We start from the raw sequence: 23,334 nt of genomic DNA, 5'->3' as shown, positions 1-23,334 counted from the left end.
AATGTGGGAGTGGATGGGTACAGAGGTAGCTTCTTGTGCTTTAAGTTGCCAGGAGCAGACAGGTAGTTGTGTTAGTGCCTGACTCAGCATCACCTCACCCCACCACCAGCACTTGAGCAATCCCCAACTCCTCCTCCTCCTCCTCCTCTTCCTCATTGCCCGGGAGGTGAATACACACTGCACACCTGCATGCTGCACACCTGCACTGAAGCACAGGCACCCAGGCTCCAGAACTGCAGAAGGCTGGTCTTTGCAGCTGTAGTTAGAGGGACATCAAGACCTGAAAGGGATCTTCCCTTCACAGTTACAGGCGCTGAGCAAATGTTTTATACTTTTAAGCATCCCCATTCACTTCTTGAGGAGGTCACAGTGCCTTTGCACACAGGAAGGATGTCAAACTGCAGCCCCTGTGCGGAGGTGGGTGATGACAGCCCGAGTCCATCTGGCTGCCCAGGAGTGGGCAAGAAGGACTCCCCTGCTGAAATCATGAGAGTTTCCCTTGCAAAGGCAAAACTTTAAAAGCTTACTTACTTTCTCACAAAATTGTGTTACTTTGTGCATCTGAATTAAGGTGCTTCAGTGAATGATCTCTAAGAGGATACATTTGGGAGGGTGAAACTAATGTTGAAATTAATGTTAATTATTCTTTATGTTCTCACGTATTCTTTATGTCTTCACATTTATAAGGCTTCACTGTGCAGGGCACTGCACATCATATGAGCTGGGTCCCTGTCTCAGTGAGGGAGTACACAAAGTGAGCACACAAAAGTAAAAAATGGGAGATTTTTGGTTTTTGAAAAAATCATCCTTGCTATTATGAAATTTAACAGAAAAATCAAATTAAAAATAATCTCATTTCACTTTGCAGTGTATTGAGAACTGATGATAAAAGGGCTGGAGCACCTCTCTTATGAGGACAGGCTGAGAGAGTTGGGGCTGTTCAGCCTGGAGAAGAGGAGGTTCTGGGGAGACCTGATAGGGGTCTTCCAGTACCTCAAGGGGGCCTACAAGAAAGATGGGGAGAGGCTGTTTAGTAGGGCCTGTTGCAATAGGACGAGGGGTAATGGTTTTAAAATAGTGGGGGGTAGATTTAGATTAGAAATTAGGAAAAAATTCTATGATTGATAAAGGTAATTTCACAGATACGATATAATTTGAATTTCATAAATCATTTGGCATTTTAAGAATCATAGAATCATAGAATCATAGAATGGTTTTTGTTGGAAGGCACCTTCAAAGGTCATCTAGTCCAATCCCCCTGCAAGGAGCAGGGACATCCCCGACTAGATCAGGTTCCTCAGAGCCTCATCCAGCCTGGCCTTGAACGTTTCCAGGGATGGGGCATCCACCACCTCTCTGGGCAACCTGTGCCAGTGTTCTATAACTCGCATTGTGAAAAATTTTTTCCTAATTTCTAAATCTACCCCCCACTATTTTAAAACCATTACCCCTCGTCCTATTGCAACAGGCCCTACTAAACAGCCTCTCCCCATCTTTCTTGTAGGCCCCCTTGAGGTACTGGAAGACTGCTATAAGGTCTCCCCAGAGCCTCCTCTTCTCCAGGATGAACAGCCCCAACTCTCTCAGCCTGTCCTCATAAGAGAGGTGCTCCAGCCCTTTTATCATCTTCGTGGCCCTCCTCTGGACCTTCTCCAACTGGTCCATGTCCTTCTTGTGTTGGGGGCTCCAGAACTGGACACAGTACTCCAGGTGGGGTCTCACCAGGGCAGAGTAGAGGGGGAGAATCGCCTCCCTCGACCTGCTGGCCATGCTCCTCTTGATGCAGCCCAGGATGCGGTTGGCCTTCTGGGCCGCAAGGGCGCATTGCCTGCTCGTGTTAAGCTTCTCATACACCAGCATTCCCAAGTCCTTCTCCTCAGGGCTGCTCTCCATTCTCTGCCCAGCCTGTATTTGTGCCTGGAATTGCCATGACCCAGGTGCAGGACCTTGCACTTGGCCTGGTTGAACTTCATGAGGTTGGCACGGGCCCACCTCTCCAGCCTGTCAAGGTCCCTCTGAAACACTAAGAAACACTAACTTAAGAACTAGATGCAACAAATGTCACCCAGACAAACTTTAAACACATTAAGGATGAATAACTAACAGATCACAAAAAGTAATAGTCAAAGGAAGGTAACTCCAAATGAAAATATTCCAAGAGAGACTGCAAACGCCTCAGTTATAAGCCTATTGCGTTGTTTTTTTCAATTATTCAGATTAAAAAAAAAAAAAATCACTATTGGCACCCTGTTTCAAAAAGAGGATATTGAAACATTGAGGAAGCTGAAGGAAAGAGCTGCAGAACCGTCTTGAGAGTAGGAGGAACTCCCTCAGAGAGGGAAAGGCAGGTTTTGGATCAGCCAGCAGGACACAACACAGAGATACCCCAAGGCTGACTTGGGATGCAGCACAGCTATGTCAGTACAGTAATTAGTCACAGTTAGAAGATGAGCTAATTAGCCCTGATTAAAAAAAAAAAAAAAAAAAAAAAACAAACAACAACAACAAACAAACAAAACAGTTTAATCAGGCTCAGATTGTGCCATGCACCTATCTGGCTTTTTTTTCTGTCCTGTTGTTAAGTAAGTTTCCCCTGTGAAATAGCCTGAGAAAGCTTCCATCCTGCTCTGTTTCTTTTCCAGCAAAAAGGTCTTAGAAACTATGGGAGCAAACCCAAAGACATCTCTGGAAAAGACCCAGAGGGATCCCATGAGCTGATATTCTAGTGTTCTGGAGCTGAACCGCAATTACAGCTGCCTCTCATATGGAGGGCTAAAAATCTAGATTTAAAAATGCAATACTGTACCTGAAAACAGGGTTACACCATGCCTGTTTGAGTGTTTCAGGTGCATGAACACGATGAACATGCTCAGAGGTTAAAATCCTGGCCCACTCCTCTTCCACCACCCAAATTGCTCTAAGATGCACCACCAGCTGAGCTGTTTTTTTCCAGAGGAGAGAATCCTTTTCTCCCATCCATTTCCTAGAACTTTGTTCCATACAAACAATTTTTTCACTTCTGAGCATAATAAAGATTCTCCTGATCTCAAAACCAATTCTGCCCTGCTGACTCAGTCTGAAGTTCATTGCAACAGTAGGAGTCTATTGTTATCGAAAAGAAGATAATCCCAAGCAGTGTCTGAGCTGCTGTGACCAGTGTCTTTGTGTATCAGAGCTCCACAGTACAGAGCTGGTATCATGAAAGACTGAGCTTGTCATCTAGCTTTTGCAGAGCTGGGAGAAGAGAGCTTTTGGCGAGTACCTTCCCCCAGAAGACCTCTAGGATTCTTGACGATGAGGAACCATCCTCTCGGGACAATCTCTGCAGAAGACCATTTGGGAGAAAGTGTTTAACATTTGCAAAAAATATGTCTGGAAGGGATCTCAAAAGGCCCTCTTGCATTGCCTTATTCTATGCAAACAGCTAGCAACCACTTCCCATCTGCTGAAACACTGGGAGAAATTGCAAGGCCATCTTTCAGGCACGGTCAAGGTAGGTGAATATGAGTGAGACAAGACAGTCTGCAGCAACTCCAAGAGAAAATGAAAGGAATATGCTGAATATAGGTGGTTCTGTGACTAGCAGCTCAGAGGATTCATTTGATCACATGAAACAAAGATAACCTAACTCAGTGGTATTTTTAATGGATGGTGAAAACTGTTTAGATTTTTACAACACTGGTAGTAACTTAAGTAAGTTATTTTCAAAGATTAGTGAAGAAAGCGAGTTAAATAAAGACCTTACAGTGGACAATCAAATCAGAGATGACAACCTTCAATAATTAAGACAAGCAAGGCCAACATAATGGATTACCTATTTACCAGAGAAATTCCAGTTCAAGAGATTGCTGTTCTGCCAGACAGGAAAAACCCATATAAATATTGGTTTGATTCACATTTTAATGTGCTATATATTTCATTATTTCTTACACAACACTTAGTAATTTGTACAGAATATATATATATATATAATGGTAAAGTAACAAGGTAGCAAAACTGAACACAAATTTGCTTTGAAGTTTGTTTTGGATTCAACCACTGTTAAATTCCAAACTGTTTATCTGAACAGTTGTGTAAATAGGATGAATTGGAGTCCAGCATGTCCTCAGGATTATGAAATCTCTATTGCAAGTATCACTGGCAAGCATCAAACTTCTTGATCTCACCAGATAATAGACAACCCAAGAAATATCACTAGCTGAAGCTAGTGGATGGCGGCTAATATTTCCGTTGCTTCCTCCGTGCCACTGCCAAGCGCAAGGCCCGAATAATCAACTGCTCATTATTCAGGATGTTGTAATCAGTCAGTTTCACCAGTTTGTCAAAATTCTCTTCACTGAAACACACCTCCCTTGTCGTAAACGGGGAGAGGATGCTGGAGACGTCAACTTTGCCTTCACCCATCTCTTCAGGACTCCTTTCCATGCCTGAGGGACAAACCACAAGGACATGCACCAATCAGGTTTTATTGCAATATGTGGCTCATATCAGTCACTTAAGTAATTATAGGTAGAAAAGGCAGATTTGGAGGGAAGGAAAAGATTTGCCAGAGGGACAAAAGAGTAGTGTAGTAACACCACATTCTTCAGCCAGATAAGCCTCTGTCCAAAAAATAATGTAAACACAAACAGCTGGGAATGAGAACAACACTGATTATCATCAGCAGCACTTGAAGACCACTCCTTGGGCAACATAAAGTCTTTGTTATCCAAACTAGAAAGTTCAAGGAAAAGGAAAACAAGATACTCTTGTACTGGATGAAATAACAACCCTCCCACTGAAAGTTCAGGAGAAATTATGGCACTCAGAGAGCATAGTTCATATTAAAAACAAAGATCTCTGTCCACTCAGTCCCCAATCTGGGAGATTACCTTTAAATATGTGAACAAAACCTAGATGAATGGGCTACCACCAAAACCTCTGGAAGCTTTTGCCTCCATCTTTGTTTGCAAGCAGCGGTGCATAACAAGTCCATGTCTGTAGAGTGTAATAGCTTGTGTTGAGGACCTACCAACCAAGCTGTACATATGTTGGGAGTTTTACCTTCATACTATCCCTAGTAAGTCCTGTGGAGTAAATGTCTGTTTCCACCTCAAATGTATTAGGAAAGCTTCTGGAGTTCTCACAGTTCAGATGTACTGGCACAGATCAGTTATTTTTGTCAGTGATGAAACTGATAATGCCAGCATTGGAAAGGTCAGAGATGACAGTGAGAAGTTAGATATGAAATGGAGAGGACACACTAGGCAAGTGACTTTTTGTTAAAATTGCTAGCCACAGATGACTCACCAGGAGCTTTATATTTCTTGAAGGTGTCATTTACTAAGGGGAAAAAGAGCACTGTTGGAGCTTGTGGACTGTCAGCATCCTCAAACACATAGCACTCCTTCAAATTTTCCCGGTCTTCCTCACTTATCTCAATTTTGGGAAACGGAATTCCTTGCCCAGAAATGTACTTTGCAATCTGATCCAGAGGCTGGATGAATGAATAAAATAAACAAAATTAATATAAAGAATCAAAACTCAAAAAAGATCCAGAGACTTGGATTTTTTAAACTCCAGCAACTAACATGAATAGTCTAAGGCTTGAATCTTCCTCTGGAAAAATGTTAAGTTTCAGATGGAAACAGTCATAACCACACCAGACATTGTAGCTTATCGTATCTTCTGTGTTGCTTTAGGCAAAACAAGAAAATGGTCACTTTCTTTGAGCTTGAAAATGGAGCCAAAAGCTAGAGGACTAATTTTATAACTCCAATGAAACAGATTCAGAAGGGGAAGGCAAAGAAACTGCAAGAATGCAGAGGGAACACATCAGTCCAGATTATGCTCCATCATTGTCTTGACTTCTTCATTATTTAGCACCTTTCCAGTCTTTCTGTCCTCTGCATAGTTTGTGATTGGTTGATAATGACTCCTTGTTAACAGATACATTTATCAACATACCTTATGACCTCATTTAAAAAAAGCTTTAACAGCTGTATTTACTATAAGCCTATGTTTATTTTATATTATTCTTATTATGTATGCAACACTAATTATATTATTTTTCATTATTAATCAAGTCTGGCATCAGCCAGTACATTTCCCTAAGACTTGATGTGAGATAAACAGGCTCAGAGACACACAGGTTTTCCTACTTAATCTGTTAAAATATTGTCAGGACTTTCCATTGCCTCTGTAACTTGCTCAGTTCAAGGATAACAAAAAATCAATATCAGAGGTCCAGAACACTCCTCAGGCAGCTCTTCAGAGACTCTTGGATCCACTGCAGTGAAGACCTTGACGATTTAAAAATGTCTATATCCATCACTGTCTTCTAGTATCCTTCTTAGTTACTAAGAAATAAATCACCTAATAATCTAAATAATAAATCATATAATAGTACTCTAATTCCCATTCCAGTACTGGAAAATTAGTTGGTTTAACTGACTAAGACCAACAGACCAGGAAGGAAAAATATCTCCGATACCATGGCTTTTCTTACCAGTGTCTGGGACCCTCCACTGTAATTTAAATGGAGGATGACATCCACCTCCCTCTTCGATCTCAAAAGTGGTGGGTAGCTGGTATTGATGAAGAAACCAGTATCAACCAGGGAGAGCTCCTTGTCTGCTGTTTCCATCAGTTTATTTGGGAAGGAGTCTATCACTGTGTCTGAAACACAAACATTTCTCATTACAACAAATATAAAACAAGATTGACTGCTCTTCTGCAGAAAGTTAAAGAGGGAAGAACGGATAATTTTGCCCCCAATTTCTCTGCCTTCCTTTGACTCACTAGCAGCACTGATTTACAAGAGTACGTGACAGACTACAGCTTTTTCCTTCCTTCCTTCCTTCCTGGACACCTCAAGCAGCTTTGGCCTCAAGGGGAGATCCCTTCTGCCTCCTTAGGCTGAGCTCACCTTCTCCAGTGGATCACAATCCCCAGACAAATGAATTCAATTTCACCCCTCAACCTCCCCAAAAAATGAAATGCTGTTGAAATCTGGCTTCCATGTCTTCCATTTGTGGAAGGAAGAAGTGGAATTTCAGGAGTCAGTCTTGTTTCTTCCTCCTCATTGGAAACCCTAAATGAATTCCCAAACCTAAACCTCCTCAAATTGTTACTGAAAAACACACTGTGTTACTGTGCCTTTCCAGGTAGAAAATCCTTCACTCTCCAGGTACTTGCTATGCATCTGGAAGCCTCTGATAAAATTGGGGTACTGTGCAATGGTTGGGCGTCCTGTTAAGACATCTCGCAGAACAGAGGAGAGGGCGCTCGAGGGAGTGAATAGACAGGTGTCTACCTCATAGGGATTCATGGACAGAAAGGGTTCTTCCTCTGCAAGAAGGAAAGAAGTTGTTCTGAGTTTAGGACAGTTTTCTGAAATGATCAATATTGTTAAAAATTGCATAATCAATAAACACAGTTGTCAGCATCCTCCACCCCAAAGGTAAATCAAACATAGTTATAAACCGTTAAGGTCTATGCTACCAAATAAAACTCAGCATCAAACAGTAAAATAAATGACAGCTACCTGCAGGCAGCAAGCTGCCAGGCAGTAAGCACCACCTCCCATTCCAGGCTTCCTCAAACGATGCCCACCTTTATTGCAGCATGTGATGCAGGGGAGAGCAGAATCCCAGAACACACAAGAGGACAACATTGGCCTTTGAACAGGACACCTTCAGAAAGCACGTGAATATCACCCAGCTGCAAACATGAGCTAAGTTAGGAGCCCAGTTGCTCCAGGTTCCCTGTGCAATTAACGGCAAGAGCGAGCATTCTCCACAGGCAGTTCAGTGGAGAAGACCATCCTCTGCAAGAGATGTTTTCTCTGTTGATGGTATTAGTGGTCACGGAACATCATATCTTACCTTAACAATCTTAAGATGTGTTCTTAACACAAGATTATTTTGATATGTCTGCTGGAGACTGGTTTTTGTCTGTATGTCCTTTGAATAAAGACACAGCTTTGCCAAAGCAGCACAGTTTAGTTGTTCTAAATCAAGCAGAAACAATTCTTAGCTGACATCTCTGCTTTGCTTTGCTCTCTCTCTCTCTCCCTTACTCTGACAGCATCTCTTTAGGCATTAGACCTCTGCACAGAATATAAGCAATATATACTGGTGGTAAAAAAACCAGCTCACCAATATCTTTAACTCTGTCTCTCGTCCATCTACACCAGAAGTCCTCTGAATCAGTAGCCAGATTCCAGACATACATCACATCTATGGAAAATATACTGCTCCACATGCCTGTAATGAGAAAGAGAGAATAGAAACTGACTGATGGAGTAGTCTTGGAAGAATTTTAATTAATACATACCTTCAGTCCTTCCCCTTGGATACTTCCTTCTGTCTGGATGGATATCTCTATTGGCATACTTCCTAAGTATGTCCTTGCTAATGCAAACTCACACCTGCTCAACCTGTTTGCTGGTGTCCACCACAGACCACGTGCTCACTTGTGACAGCTGCCTCTCGAGTAGGCCACCTTTCCCTCTAGGCAATAGTCACCTTGCATATAGCAGATCCGAGTCTCTGAGAGTCTCTTCACCAGTCTTCCCATAAAGAATTCACTTCCAAAATGCTCTGCGGGAATGGATGCTCCATATTTCAGGAGACCGACTTCATAAGGAGTGAACTCCAGCCACTCTACGGCAACAGCAGCCAAATCATGAAAAGGCAATAATGTCTTAACTATTGCTAAACAGAAGAGTACTAGAGAGCAGGAACAAATAATGAGAACGTGATTGGCTCATTCATAACATGCTGTTCACCAGCTATAGCTGCATCCATAGTGCCTGCAGTACTAACACCCTGAGAGAACATATGTCTTATAATACAGCAATCTATAGCAGAAAAGTCCTGGTCTGAATGAAACCATAAGCATTCCCCTGCAGCTAATCTTACCCAAAAGCATGTATTACTTATGTATAACTTGTTCCCTTTAGGCCACCAGTGACAGAGAGCTTAGCTTTCACCTCGTGTCATGTACTCAGCTGCTCGTATTAAACAAATATTGTGAAAATGAATACTAGAGGAGATATGGATTTTCCTGCCACTGTACCCAAAAATTCAATGTTTTCCCTTTATTGTTCAAAATAAGACCACGTGGAACCGTCATAAGAATTAGTTTCATTACAAGGTTTTTCTGACAAGAATAAAGTGTGAGCTTGGCATCTTCTATGCTATGAATATATTTTTGCTTCTGGCAACATAGAGAACTCAATTTCTAAAGGCTAAACTTGTTTGGATTTTTTTTTATTTTTAAGTGTTAGCCACTATTATCTGAAATTTTTAAAGGGTTTTTTAGTGATTAGGATGAAAGGGCTCTTGTATTATTAAAGCTGATTGCATGCATTTAGTCTTAGTTCAGATTATGGTAAATTATAAAGTTAAGAAATCTAGATCATAACCATTACCTCTGAATGCCTGAGCACTATAGTTGGACTTGAGGTTGATGGCGACATAGATGGGCAACGGGTTCTGCCCATTATCCACGGCCTGCCGTTGGTCCGAGAGTCTATGTTCATCTTTCTGGTTTTGATTAAAAATAGTTAATGGAACAAGGTGAAAAACAACGTGCACTTGAAATAATATAATGGGAATTATGAGCTTTATCCAAGTTCTCCTTCCTGTTCTCCGCTCCCTGGATTTTTCAGAAATATCTGCCAGGGGATGTTCCAAACTTGGCGAATATCCCATAACCAGCAGCTGCATCCCATATGGGTTCTTAGATTTTGAGATATTCAGAGAGGTTGATTGTAGATTAAGCAAGGGGAAAAAAAAACATTCCCAGAAAGAAATATGTGGCTATGTGAAAGGTAAGGTACTTTCCTTGGCTGGATCTCAGGGAACTGAGTTTATCATATTTTAATATATTTTGCAAGTGTATTCATATGCAAGAATATATTCTATTGCACATGACAATTTAAAACTTCCTTGTATAAACATAAATCAGCAGAAAACTACTTAAGTTATACTGTTTTTCAGGTACCAAAATTTCTATCATTCTTTCTTAAACTTTGGCAACAAAGTTTAACTGTTAATGCCTAACTGGGATGTTGAAAATCAGAAATACAGAAACGTACAAACAGCAAGAATGCTCTTTAGCTGACAATTAAAAGAATTAGTGTGTTTGAATTAGCTGTTTGAATCATCTCCATATGCAGTCTATAACCAAGTCACTTTATAAATGCATATATTCATTTAAGGTAGTGAAGTAAATCTTTTGAATTTTTAAGCATCTCTTCTAGTCAGAATAATTAATGTCTGAAGTGATTAGTTTACATTTTAAAAGAATTTTTTTCTCAGGATTTTTCTTTCTTTAGGAAGAAAGAACAGCTTTGACTGCAACATCATAGCTCCTTCAGTTCAACCTCACTTTAAAGCAAGAGTAATGTTTTAATAATGGATCTGAATATATAGAATTTAATCAACCATTAAACTAATTATTTGCATTACTAGTACTGAATGGCATCACAGGATTTATTCTCTTCTCCTTTATATCTATAGAAGATAATCAGGTTTCTGGAAAAAAAAAAAAGGAGTAATACCTTATCATGTAGCATGGATTCAATGACAAGCCCCCAAAGGTCTATGAAAGAAGTGTTACGTCCTTCTTTAACCCTCTCCAGCAGGTCATTATAATAGTACTTAAGACAATCCAAAGAAAAACAGCAGATCTTGGATTTGGTTACTTGCTTGCGAGCTTCCTTGATTGCATCCTCCAGATATTTTTGTGACCAATTAGCATCTTCATATAAGTTTGCCATTGTCCTGAAGGAACATTAGAAGAAAACAATGCAAGAGAACTAATGCTCGTTTGGCTTTAGAAATATTTTATGCAACCTGTTTGCCTCTTTCTCAATTCATATGGGGTTTACAACTGAAAATTAAACACACATAAAATATTGTCATTTCAAGAACAAACAAAACCTCCAAGCTTTCCTGGTTTTGATGGTAAGTTTATGTGGGATCAAAAATGACTTAAGAAATTTGAGGGAGAAAAAAAAAATCTGCCCAAGGCTATTAAAAAGATACAATAAATAAATAAAAGGACTCCACAAGTCCTCAGAAAATACATTTATTGAAAAGTGGGAAGTATTCTAGAGAGCAGTTGCTACTAGTTTGCTCTAGTCTCCTCTTTCTTGCCAGTATCTGCTACTGGCTCCTACTAGCAAGAGAACTGGATAGTTCTTGGGTCTTGGGCATGTTTCATACAACCATTCTTACTTGTCTCTTTGAAATCATAACACAGACAGGTATGCTCAGGTCTCCACATACGTACAGAAAACTTAAAAGAATTTCACCAAATACTTAGACAAATCTGTCATTAAGGTTTGGATTTATATAAAGGACAGACACACAATTCAGTGAAAAAAAAACTGTCACCACTTCCAACCAGATGTAGAGGAGTGGAGCTACCTGGAATCCACATGATTAAATACTTAAGCTATTTTAAATATGACATCATCTGCCGTATGTCCATTGGGAGAAGAGAGCATTTTAGAATGAGCAACCATAGCTGCAGTCTGTCCGAGGTCAGTAATTTGGCATCATCTGTTGGACTGTCTGCAACAGTATTAATTTCTCTAGCCCCAAATACACCTTTTACCAGAGGGAGATGCACTTTAAATCCAAAATGGAAGTGAGAATAACCAGCAAATGGCAGGCATAAATTCTTCTTCCCATCTTTCTTCAATTTCCAGTCTAAAGACAAATTCATTGCATTCAGTCTAAGATATAATTAATAAAATATGAAAAGGTAATACATTTACATTAAAATATCAGGCATAGACTGTGTCAGTGTGGTGACAAAAGCAGCTGATGAACATGACAATTGATCTCTTATTCAGTATGTTTTGTTTCTTTGCTCTAAGTGGACACAGAGGAGATTGTGGGGAAAATGGAAATACTTTTGATTTATTAAGTGCCATATAAGCTGATGGTGCTGTGCAAATAGTCGACAGTATTAAGCAAAAAGAGTACAAACATAAACCTTATTTGGGTCATTCTCACCATGTGGTACCCGATAAACCACCGATGTAGGAAATACAGTCTAACAGATTGAGTTTCTGGAGACCCAGCAGGCTGCCATACATTGCTGTCAGCGATCTTGTCCCTCCTCCAGTGGTTGTGATGGCCACCACCGGCACCTGTTCAACACAGCAAGGCAGAAGGAGCAAAAGCCACACATGTATTAGAGACAAGGAATCTTTCTTACTGAAGAAATCAGATAACAGGTTACAGGCATTGATAAAAGCAGTGACGTTACTTCGTGCAAAAAGGATGTGATTGTTGCAGAAGGCTTCTGTTGCCACCACCTGACTGATGGGAGAGGGAAGGCTTTTATCTTACCCACTCAGATCGGGTGGGTGAGAGGCTGTTTACTTAATATATGATTGGAAATCAACCTCATCACCCTGGAATTCTTCTCAAGTGCATTATTAGAAGCTGCCATAGAAAATACAGGATTTACCATACCAGAACAGATTAGAGATCTGTGATTCTGCCTCTAACAATGAGCAATATGTTGGAAGAATGCACAGCACCCTGTAATCAGCCAGACCACACAATAGCCAAAGCCTTCCTGGCCTCAGGCCACTCATTACTTTATGTCCTGAAGCACAATCATCGATAGGGCTTCCCTGCTCCAAGGTCCAAGTATAACTGAAAAGACAGACTACTCTTCTCTTAATCTTTTCCTAATGAAGTACACCCTACACCTTTTGCTTCTGTTAGTATTTTGAGACGTGCCTACATGCCCTATGGAAAAATGTCTGTTTATACCTCTTAAGTATTAGCTTCTAACTTCACTAAGCAAACTACTGTTCTAAAGGGAATGAACAGAGCTTGAAGAAAATTATTCTCCCATTCTATGAAATGTAAAAAAAAAAAAAAAAAACCAAAAAAAAAGTTCTTTCTACTGTAAACTCAGTAAGAACTTAAAATCTAGGAAATCTTATTTTAAAAATAATAATAGGGGAAAATCTGGGAAATCTTAACTTAGAATAATTTCAAAAAGTTATATTTTAGTTTTTACATTTTATAACTTTTTCACTATGAATTAAATTTCTAATTGTACAGGTTTTTTCAGTTCAAATATAAGGCAATTAACAAGTTAGAGGGTTTTTTTTTCCACAATTTTTAAATACATAAATAGAAGAGTCAGAGTAACTAGGTCTTTTCAAGAAACAGGTTTGATCTTACCATTTTGGTCTTACCACCTCAACCACTTTTCTATGGGCCAGGAAACTCTTAGACAGCGATGTAAAAATGTTCTTTCCAGCTTTCTTGAAAACTTTATTTCCTATATTATTCTCTGCTCTGAAATCCAAAATATGATTCCTTTTAAATCTGTACCTTATCCACAGCACTAATTCTTTTAATTGTCAGCTAAAGAGCATCCTTGCTGTTTGTACGTTTCTGTATTTCTGATTTTCAACATCCCAGTTAGGCATTAAGAGTTAAAAAACTTATGATTGAATTATGGAGGCAGGAGCAGGGGCTACAGTGATAAAGCTGTTTTTAATCAGCTATTTCATCCATACAACTCAACGATTCTGTAAGATTCACTCTTCTTTTCCAGCCTGACAGTTTCATTCTAGTAGTCAGTTTTCCCAGCAATACACCTTTTCTGCTGAGAGAAACCGCTCAAAGTATTTTTATTCAGATGTCTATGTGAAAATGTTTGCTTTCTCTTCTCAAAATCCTTTACAAATGCCATGACCACCACCTTGCCTCTGTTACTGAGCTAAGGCACACTGTTTCCCAGGCAGCATCTCACAGCTGTTCCATGTCTGCCTACCATAAATTTTCCTCCTGAGACCCACAAACAATATAAAGAATAACCAGGAATGGGCTGAATTGAGGAGCTCTTGAGAAGTTTTGGGGGCTGTGAAGGCATTATCCTGCCTTCCTCACTCTCTTGTATGAACCAGCTACTGCTTCTGTTTCTTATCTCTTGCCCTAGGTAGCCAGGCCTGCCCCAGAGCAGTAGGATTAATTAGGTTGGCTTTTTATTTGTGGTTTCAATTTGTGACACCCCAACTCTCAGAGAGGACTTGCTACTAGGGACTGTACTGGCTTGCCTCGTGCTCTTTCAGGTCCTCCTCCAAATGAAGAATCTTTTTCAGAGCAGCAGCAACATATTTCTTCCTTTTCCGCAGGAAGTCCTGCTCTTCCGTGCACAGGCTAAACCCCAAGCGCACATCCAGGTCTCCTGAGCTGGAATAGACAATGTCATTTATAGTCAATTTCAAGACCTGTAGGGCAGGTAGTCAGTAAACTCCACAAATCATCTGTAAAACAAGCTATTTCCAAGTCTGCATGTTGATCGAGGAACAGAAGAAAAAGGAGCATTTCTGTTGCCAGCAAGAAGTAGTAGTGAGGAAGAGGAGGAGTTTCCAAGTTGCTTGAGACTCCTTGTGAATATGGGCACCACAATAAGACACACAAGCCAGGGAAAGATCACCAAAAGGGGTAATTTCAAGAGTAATTTTGGCTGTATTCATTCATTTTTGTTACTGTGACATCCTGGAAAACTCAAGTGATACCACCACCACCACCTGTTCTCAGGTTTTGACAGCTCACTAACAGTATTTAAAGTGAAGGTCCTAATGAGCTGTGTGATGGAGCTTAAACTGCAAGTGCTGCAGTGTCACCCCCTGCTCAGCCTCTGTCCCATGAAATCCAGCCTTTCACCTGTGCGCTGAACAGATTTCTAGATAAGCACCTGCAAGCTTCATCCTGCAAATATCCATCTTTTTTTCCACATGGGCAGCCACACTGAATTTTCTCTTGAGAAATGCGAATAAACATAAACCAAAATATTTGCAGAAAAAAAAGATACAAAACCAATCAAATGGCAACTCATGTTTTGTGCCTTCAACAACACAAATACACTTGTTACTGAAAAGAGCACTCAATATTGACCGAATCTTCTGGGTCACATCACCCTCTGGTGGCTGCAAACTCTATCCTGAACGTTATTTTCACCAATTTTTCACAAACATGAATGTTTCAAGGGTTAATTAGTAACCTCTGTTCTCCAGCAAAGTTGGTATATCACAGTTTATTTTTTAAAACAGAAGAAAGTTTATGGCTTATAAAAGCAAACAACTTTTAGTGGTAGATTAAAATTTCTCTTGCTCGCTTGCTCTCTCTATACATCCGTATTTGTTAGATTTAAATCTCAATGTATTTTGTCATGGGCTGAGGCTGAGCAGGCAGCTCTTCTTCCTATGGTCTGAATGTCATCTACAAAAACTGCTTCCGTACTCTGAAAATACACCTTGTTTCTCATCCATATATCATCCAATAGTAAGGAGGCTGTGAACCATATGAAGTTTTCAGCTGTATCATAAGACCTCATTGTCTTCAATTTTACCTATCGCTGGTGTGATTCTGTCCCTGCAAGTGGGCTGGCAGAGGTGCACCTGATCAGAACTCCACTCCCATTCTTCTCATTGAACCAGGAGAAGAGGCAGAAACTAGGCTGCCCTATGTTTGTTTTGGTGACTTTGTGAAGTTAAAGAGGAATAGATTTTACTTCAGTCATTACCCAGATCTAACTATTGGCACAAATGGGCAACAAAATTAATACATGAGTAGTGCAGTTTTACTCATGTCTAAGAATAGCAGTCATAAAATAGGCTAATTTACTCAGAAGAAACCAAGGCTCAAACTCATATTGAACTATGTGATCCTGTAACTACAGCAGACTTGCACTTACCTCAGGCACCACGTGAGTACAGGACAAAGCACTCACGTGGCATGTGTTCATCTCTCCACCTATTATAGAAAAAAACCTAGATAACTAGTTTACAGTAATCCTGGATGACAGGACAAAAAGAGGCTATCTTACCATTTTCTTGCTGTCAAGCACAAGTGAAAAGAATGATCCTAGAAATCCAGAAAATAAAGTTAATTACCACCAAATTTTAAAACATTTCTTTCCTTCAAGCTCAGGCAAGGCTCATTCAGTAAGAGAGGAGGTTCTCAAATAATAATTCATATCGCTAAGGACATTATTTTGGTACAACTAGCAAAAGTCTCATGCCCTGCTTTGAGATCAAATTTTCTCTTATCTAATGAGCCTGTCTGTTCAGGGCAGTTAGTGTGCCATGAGCTTGCATGTTAGAGTACCTCATAATGCGCACACTTAGAGGGAGCAAGAAGAATGCGACAAGTTACCTTATACTTTAAAAAAAAAAAAAAAAAAAAAAAAAAAGATTACATGCAAAAGAACTCTCAATATCAATAGTTAGAGAAGTCAAGATCTGAATTAAGCTTATAGTCTGTTTTGTTTGTTTGTTTTAATTACTAGTCATTCTGGGATTATCTCAATGCCTAAAAAGAAATCTTGGAATAGATGTGCATATAGTCTTTTTTGTCCTCTGAAACCACTTAATTCTAATTTTGGGATGCAGGTCTGCAATGATTTTCATATTATTATGATTATCGTTAACAATCGCTTCCTTAAAAGTGAATATTACAGGTGGGTTTTTTTAACATTTTCAATAAATATCTCTACAATTTTACACAGTGATTTTTTTCACTTGGTAACTTTATTTTTAGTAGGACATATTAAGCACATTTTGAAAATATTTATTTCAAAAGGTTTACAGCACTCACCTCATCTACTATTATTTCCTTCTGCAAAGGGAGTGAATTCAGAGGGAAAGAAAGGACCCCATATTTCTCAGTTTCATTTCTATCTGCCAGCTGAAACAACGTAAAAAGTGGTAGGGAAATGCACATGAAAGGTTTGTAATTTCTAGAACTTCTCCTACTAAGAGGGCTAGTTCAGTTCGGTTCACTGTTTACATTAATTTCTTCTTCTAATTTCACTGAGGTTAATGATCACATACAGAAGGGGAAAGTACCTCTTCCGGTAACGTGATATCCAGTCTTGTCTGGTCATTTATGACACAGTGAAATACAATGATTCTAAGGCTGGGATCAGAGTCCAGTAAGATCTTCTGGCTTCCTTCATGGGATCCTTTCACTGTAAATGTAAGCTCCTGATCTAAACACAGAGGCAGGGAACAAAGAGAATTTTAACTATCCCAAGCAAAAATACATAACTAATAAGTAAAATCTGCTTCTATTCTCCACACTTTTTGTTTGATTTTCCTTACACTATGATAATTAAGTAGATTTTGGGGGGCCAAAACAGATTAAAAACTGGTATAGAACATGTTGGTGGATCTGTATAAATCATTAATATACAGGTCACTAAACTTTCCTCCTCATGCTACATTTCAGTCTGGGACTTCCTATAATGCAGCTCAGCCATTGCTACCATTTTATTCATAAAGATCAATTTTCCATTCCTGAATTATCTCAAAACAGCCATGATTTTTTTATATCTGCCCCATGAGCAGCTTTACATAAGCTGCTGTTTATGTGAATGAATTCAAAGACTAGTGAAGAGCACTCATATATTTATTAGAGCTACATTTTACAGGCAAAGTCCTGATTTGTTGGTGGTTTGCATTTTGTGCAGACTCCTTTGATACAATTTTACATTTAAACTTAAGAGCTTAAGTTTATTATTTTTGCCTAAGAAAGGAAAAAAAAAAGAAACCCCTCTTTCAGAACCCTGAATGTGCAGAAACTCTGTACATACTCAAACCCAAATTAAACACATAGCATAAAATTTCTACATATTAATTTAATTATAAGATAATTTTAAAAGAAGATCTAACTTAGATAAAAATTTTCATTTTGAACCAGCAATAAACAAAGAGAACTAATATAATTTTACCAAGTTTTTTATTCTAGTATATATGGCTCTATTTTTCCATCAATTTAAGATTTGCCTTGGAACTAAATACTTGACTAACTTGAATTTTGACAGATACAATCGTCCTATAAGGTGGGGCATGGTGGAACTATGCATTATGTGACACAGCTAGAGTAACATGCACAACAGATTATTAATTTTTCAACATCTGTTATAATGACTGAATCACAACACAAAAACAATAGGTTAATGAAGCAATAACCTCACTTGTGGATTGCTGCTTCAGCTTCCCTGTATCCACTCTAACCTCCAAACAGGAAACCTCTCGTGCCTGTAGCAAGAGAGGAATAAATGACGATTGAGAGAAATGTAAGTGTCATTGCAAGTGATTCATACTCTTGTCAACCATCCCCTCTAGTTGATCAATGAGCCACACAATTATTATCTGTTACTGTGTCTTCAGATAAGAGGAGGGCAATAGTGACATGGTATTTTTTCCTAAGTTTGAAACTAAAGAGGAACAACTTATCAGCTGCTTGAACTTGGAGAGATAGTTAAGTAAAGAAGATGAGACCTATTCAAAATAATAGGCATATTGAGAGATGAGACTCTTCTTATGCACGTTATATCACTTTGTTCATTAACCTCTGATAGTTCTGGGTGTAATGTGGGAATAATGGGTAGGAAATTCAAGTTTATAGAAGAAAGTAGGTGGCACATGCATGCTGACAGTGGCCTCACAGCATGCCTTTGCAGAAGGTGATACTGCACTGCAGTGACAGGAAAACAGTGATCCTATCCTCAGTGCCAACAACAGATTCTTTTTCTCAGTAGGATGGTGTAGCTGATAGTACTGGCTTTGGGCGACAGCTCAAGGTTTCCAGAGTTAAAAATATGAACACTTGTTATGCAGGCAGAGGAAAGATTCTAATAAATATACATTACCACTAGTACTCCATTAGTAATGATGGCATCAGGATAATCCAGCCTGAAAAATAAAATTGAAGATATAAGGTCATGGGAGGCACAACTCAGATAAATATTTAAGTCTATGAGTTAATACATCACTCATTTTCCCCACCACCAACTTTGACATTTCTGACTTTAACATTCTCACTCAAAAATACTGTAAAGTTTTTATCAAGCATAGTTCTAAATTACTACCTGAGTTGCAAGTTTTTTTCATCCTCCCATAACAGAATATGAAGCTGGGCTTTTACTCCTGTGGTTATACATACTTGCTTTAGTAAACCATATCATGAAGTCTGATACGTGACATACTGAGTTTGAGGAGAGCTGGAGGCTGCTACATCCATCTTGATTGTTTTGATCATTACACAGTTTAATTCAAAGTTTAGTAATTGAAAAACTAATACACTTGTCTAGATTTCCACAATTTAAAAAAAAAATTACCATAACAGCGGAAGAAAATTTACTTGCCTCTATAAAGTTATTTGCAAAATGCACATGAGATTTTAATATATCGCTGTATGCATAGATGTGTTTTGACTTATCCATCTAGAGACAGAGTGGGTTCATATACTGCAGATGTCAATTTTTATATTCTTAAATATTTTCCTCAGGAAAATAAGGCAATCTCTCATTAAGGATATCTTACAATTTACTGTTTTATTAAATTTGAGATGTAAATTCATACATTATTGCAATTACTCAGATTAGTCCAAAGGGAATACATACATACAAACATAAAATTATAAGGATTGGGCATCAGCTCCTCAACCTGCTGCAGTCAGTAGGAGCTGTTTATTCAGACTTTACATTATACATTATACACTCTCCAGTCTCACATAGTTATGTAGTTGAGCTATGTACTTCATCTCAGCTAAAACTAGGCAATATGCTTCCTTTAAAATCAGATTAATGACTGTTCTTGTCCATTTTAAGATAAAGGTTTACCACAACCATCACATTTCAGTATAAATACATATAAAAATAGCTTTGTAAAATTCCCCATGATGAAGAATTCTCCCAAAATTTCAAAACTTACAAACAGTTTAAGGTTTCATTTCCAAATCAGTATTTTCCTTTAAGAGAAAAATATGAATTGGCTAAATACAGTGCAGAACACTCAGGAAAAACTTTCCAGAAGAACAAAAACCACACACCACCACCAAAAAAAAATCAATTTCCCACAAAACCAGTTATACACCGGAGAATGTTTTACTTAAGAATTTAGTAAGATTTTTTTTTCAAAGAGTGTTTTAAAGGAGGTCAAAGAACATTGGTCAGGAATGGGAAAAAAAAATACTCAGTGTTTTTACCTGCATGCAGGGAAATGAGTTTAAGTACCACTCAAGTTTTGTTTCAGACACAAACTTTTGCACTTGATTACTATTTTGTAGTCAAATAGTTGTAATATTACATGGCATATGGTGTCACTATCCTCAAATACTTCATTAAAATAATTAAGGAGAGCAGAGAAACAGCATGGTGGATATTAAAGATCTCAGCCTGCATAGCCTGGTGAAATAAAGGTGGAAAGGCAGGAAGGGATGTCTCTTCATGGAGGTAAATATCCAGTACAGTGTGAAATTATTTGAGGTATTGGTATCAGCAAAGTATAAAGTGAGGTTAATAGTTAAGAGGACCAAGGCATGACCTTCAAACAGAGTGGAAGAACCTGTAATGTTGGTCAGAATGGCTTGGAAGGCTCCTGGGAAGAACCAGGACAACACAGGCATTAAGCACTGATGGCCGAGATATTCCTCTTGGGGTATCAACTCTGTAGTCACTGATGTAAAGAAGCCTAGCTGCTGTCACTTGTTGGTTACTCTCCACACTGCACTTCCAACTTTTATATAATGAATTTCAAGGCTTCTGCTGTCCACAGCATAAAACAGAATTATTATTTTTTTTAACCTGATGATCCTTACACTTGTTTTAAGAAGAGCCTTCCTTTCTCTGAAGCTTTAGAGATCAGCTGTAGCTAGAAACACAGGTGAGATGGGTGTAGAAGAGCTCTTACTATCCAGGTTGGCAGAGATTTCTCAGGACTAGCTGGTAATTTCCCTAACAACCAATCTCCTGTTACACAGCCCTCATTACACATAATAACACTCTTGTCCTCTCCTCCATCACAGTTTGTATTTTGTGACCTTTCTTAATGCAGATGTCAGTTTTACTATGAGAATTGGGAGCATATTATGGCCTGTGGCAGGGGAAGCCAGGAACAGAGACCCTGGGCACCCTTCCCCACTAAATGTCTATTGAAGGGATGCCTAAGACTGCAGTGGATTCTGTGAGCCCGGGGATCCCTTCCTCACACATGGCACACATCCTTCTCCTTTTCAGATCATGCCTGGCTTATAATGAAATGGGCAATATTGTATAAGAAGTTACAGTCACACAGATTCTATTACAGTTTGCATTTGGAGTAGACTACTGTGCTCCATTTCACTTGAGAATCTGGATTTTTTTTAATCTATGTTTAGAAAAGTTTAATTCTTCCACGTCAAAGCCAGCTTCCCTTTGTTTTACTAGCTTCCATATAGTGCAGGCTACTATTCTGAGCTTTCTGATGACCCAAGAGAAGTAAGGGGGATGGTAATATCTCAACAAAGAAAACTGTATTCACCTCAAAGATCCTTTGGTTGTCATCTTTCTCGATTTAAAACTTTTGCCCCCAGTGCTTCTTAAGGCCCTGTGACTTCATGCCACAAATGCAGATATGAACAGTATATTTAGCCCCTGATGGACGGAGACTCAGCCTACTCCAAGAGTTTCCTCAGCAGTGCCCAAACAGCTAGCATGATCTGCTGGTGCTCCCCACACATGAGGGATATTTCTCAAAATAACACAGCAGAACTACAGAAAGAAAAAAAAAGACCTTTATTTTCTAAAAATTATGCTTTTGCCATATTTTGATAATTAATATTTAACTTTTATACAACTTTTTGTACACCTATTTACATTCATTTATGTTAAGTGGGCTTTGTTTTAAACATAGTCTTTCACATTTGAAAAAAAAAAGAAAAGGGAGGGGGAGCTGAGATCAAAGGTTGTGTAAGAGTGGTCCTTCATTCTTCTAAGAGTTACTTCAGATGCACCTCCTCAACGTGGGACATCTGAAATATAGAAAGAGGCCAGAAAGAATATCAGCAGACCCAGCAAATAACCTGGGGCCCTCAGATCTCTCCTTGGAAACTAAAAGTACCTTTTAGTTCATCAGAAGTCTCTTTGTGGCCCCTCAATATCAGGTGTGGGCTTCAGAAGAGGTCAGAGGGGAGAGGAATGTTGAGTGAGCGAAGCCATCTAGTCCAACGGGACTCCGTCCCTGTAGCAACTCGTAGAGGCTCATTCTGATGCTGGACCCTACCAGTGAAAGAAAAGGGAGAAAGCCCCTGTTACTGATTATAATAATCAGAAAATAACACAAAAAGCACTAAACTATGCAAATCAGCAACCTGTGTACAACGACCTTACCTTTTCTGTCACTGCTGCTCAAGGGCAGCAGCTCTCACGCCAGGTGGGCTCGTGTTACGGGCCCATAAAACACTGGGCGGGTGTTTGCAATCCTTTGGCTTAGTTGCTGGTGAAAATGCAATTGCAGAAAGGAGCATGCCTTCCTCTCTGTGTCGTTAGGATCAAACGTTTGGTTTTCTGTGCCTGCCACAAGTAGTGGCAGCAGAGAGGTAAGCATTTGCAGGTACTGGAGGAGTTGTGTAAGAGTGAGGCAAAACTAGAGAGGGTGTTTGTCTTGCAGTTGTGGAAACCAAGCTACCAAAATGAAGGTTTTCTTCCATTTTAAATAAAAGATAACAGGAATGAATGCAGGAACCAATTTCATACAGCCCACCAGTGTATCAGGAGGGAATTTTTACAATGTTCTTTGGTAAAAGTAACACAAAACACAATTTTTGCAGTTAAGTCAACAGGCAAACAAAAATAGAGGTGCTATCATAAGTGTGATACAGGAAACTTTCTTGGCCTGGGGTTACACTTCATTGTGTGATATTATTCATCTGAAATGCTGGAAAGAAAGAACAGGCTAATATAGAAAACCTTGCAAGTGGTAAAATCTGGAATGAAGATGGGGAAGGAATGAAAAGCTACTTTAAATAAATAGTGTCAGACAAAAATGTGCTGGTGGGAATAATTGTTAATTTCAGAGATAAACTGCCATATTTACCCCCCCACACTCCCCCAAAATTAGTATTGTGTTCTTATTGTTCTGATCACAATACTAGATTTGTAGAAATTGTCTGGTGTGGTTAGCTGCAATTCTTGTTAGCACTATGGTTGGCTCTCCCTCTCTGTCAGCACTTCTCCCATTCAGGAATGCCAAAAACCCTTGTCAAAACCTGCTGTTCAGTACAGGAGAGGGTGGTTTGGTCCATAGCTTTCTGGTGACCCATTTCAGCTGTTTCTGTTCAGTCTTTCAGACCTTTTCAGGGCTCTTTATTTTATCATAGATAAGGCAATCCATTGTCTCCAATTTTAGTGCACAAACCCTTTCATTAGTTACTGCTGATATCACGCTTTTCTATGTTCAGGAGAAAGAAACCTTCTCAACATTCTACCAAGATCACGATATTTAATCAATTCAGATATGTTAACATCAGGCTCAAC

The 23,334-nt window shown here is 39.1% G+C and overlaps 1 protein-coding gene across 2 annotated transcripts in view; it reads right to left on the bottom strand.

Annotated features, from left to right (window-relative positions):
* Nucleotides 1-4,218: 4,218 nt before the first annotated feature.
* Nucleotides 4,219-23,334, bottom strand: part of LOC104487006 (cytosolic phospholipase A2 epsilon) — a 33,420-nt gene continuing 14,304 nt past the window's right edge. The window contains exons 7-21 of one of the 2 annotated variants that reach the window (XM_086750213.1): nucleotides 18,691-18,733; nucleotides 18,008-18,076; nucleotides 16,883-17,020; nucleotides 16,632-16,721; nucleotides 15,862-15,899; nucleotides 14,087-14,222; nucleotides 12,015-12,151; nucleotides 10,550-10,772; nucleotides 9,416-9,530; nucleotides 8,508-8,645; nucleotides 8,139-8,246; nucleotides 7,138-7,329; nucleotides 6,488-6,657; nucleotides 5,290-5,476; nucleotides 4,219-4,427 (exon numbers count right to left, since the gene is read on the bottom strand). In XM_086750213.1, the coding sequence (XP_086606339.1) occupies nucleotides 4,219-4,427; nucleotides 5,290-5,476; nucleotides 6,488-6,657; nucleotides 7,138-7,329; nucleotides 8,139-8,246; nucleotides 8,508-8,645; nucleotides 9,416-9,530; nucleotides 10,550-10,772; nucleotides 12,015-12,151; nucleotides 14,087-14,222; nucleotides 15,862-15,899; nucleotides 16,632-16,721; nucleotides 16,883-17,020; nucleotides 18,008-18,076; nucleotides 18,691-18,733 (1,993 nt within the window). Of the gene's footprint in view, nucleotides 4,428-5,289; nucleotides 5,477-6,487; nucleotides 6,658-7,137; nucleotides 7,330-8,138; nucleotides 8,247-8,507; nucleotides 8,646-9,415; nucleotides 9,531-10,549; nucleotides 10,773-12,014; nucleotides 12,152-14,086; nucleotides 14,223-15,861; nucleotides 15,900-16,631; nucleotides 16,722-16,882; nucleotides 17,026-18,007; nucleotides 18,077-18,690; nucleotides 18,734-23,334 lie in introns of both variants that reach the window. The other variant, XM_086750214.1, reaches the window with a different exon arrangement.

The sequence above is a fragment of the Chlamydotis macqueenii genome, chromosome 5 (genome assembly GCF_036417535.1).
Source record: "Chlamydotis macqueenii isolate bChlMac1 chromosome 5, bChlMac1.mat, whole genome shotgun sequence".
Lineage (NCBI taxonomy): Eukaryota > Metazoa > Chordata > Aves > Otidiformes > Otididae > Chlamydotis > Chlamydotis macqueenii.
Note: the sequence above shows the minus strand (reverse complement) of the source record. Positions and strands in the feature narration are given on the sequence as shown.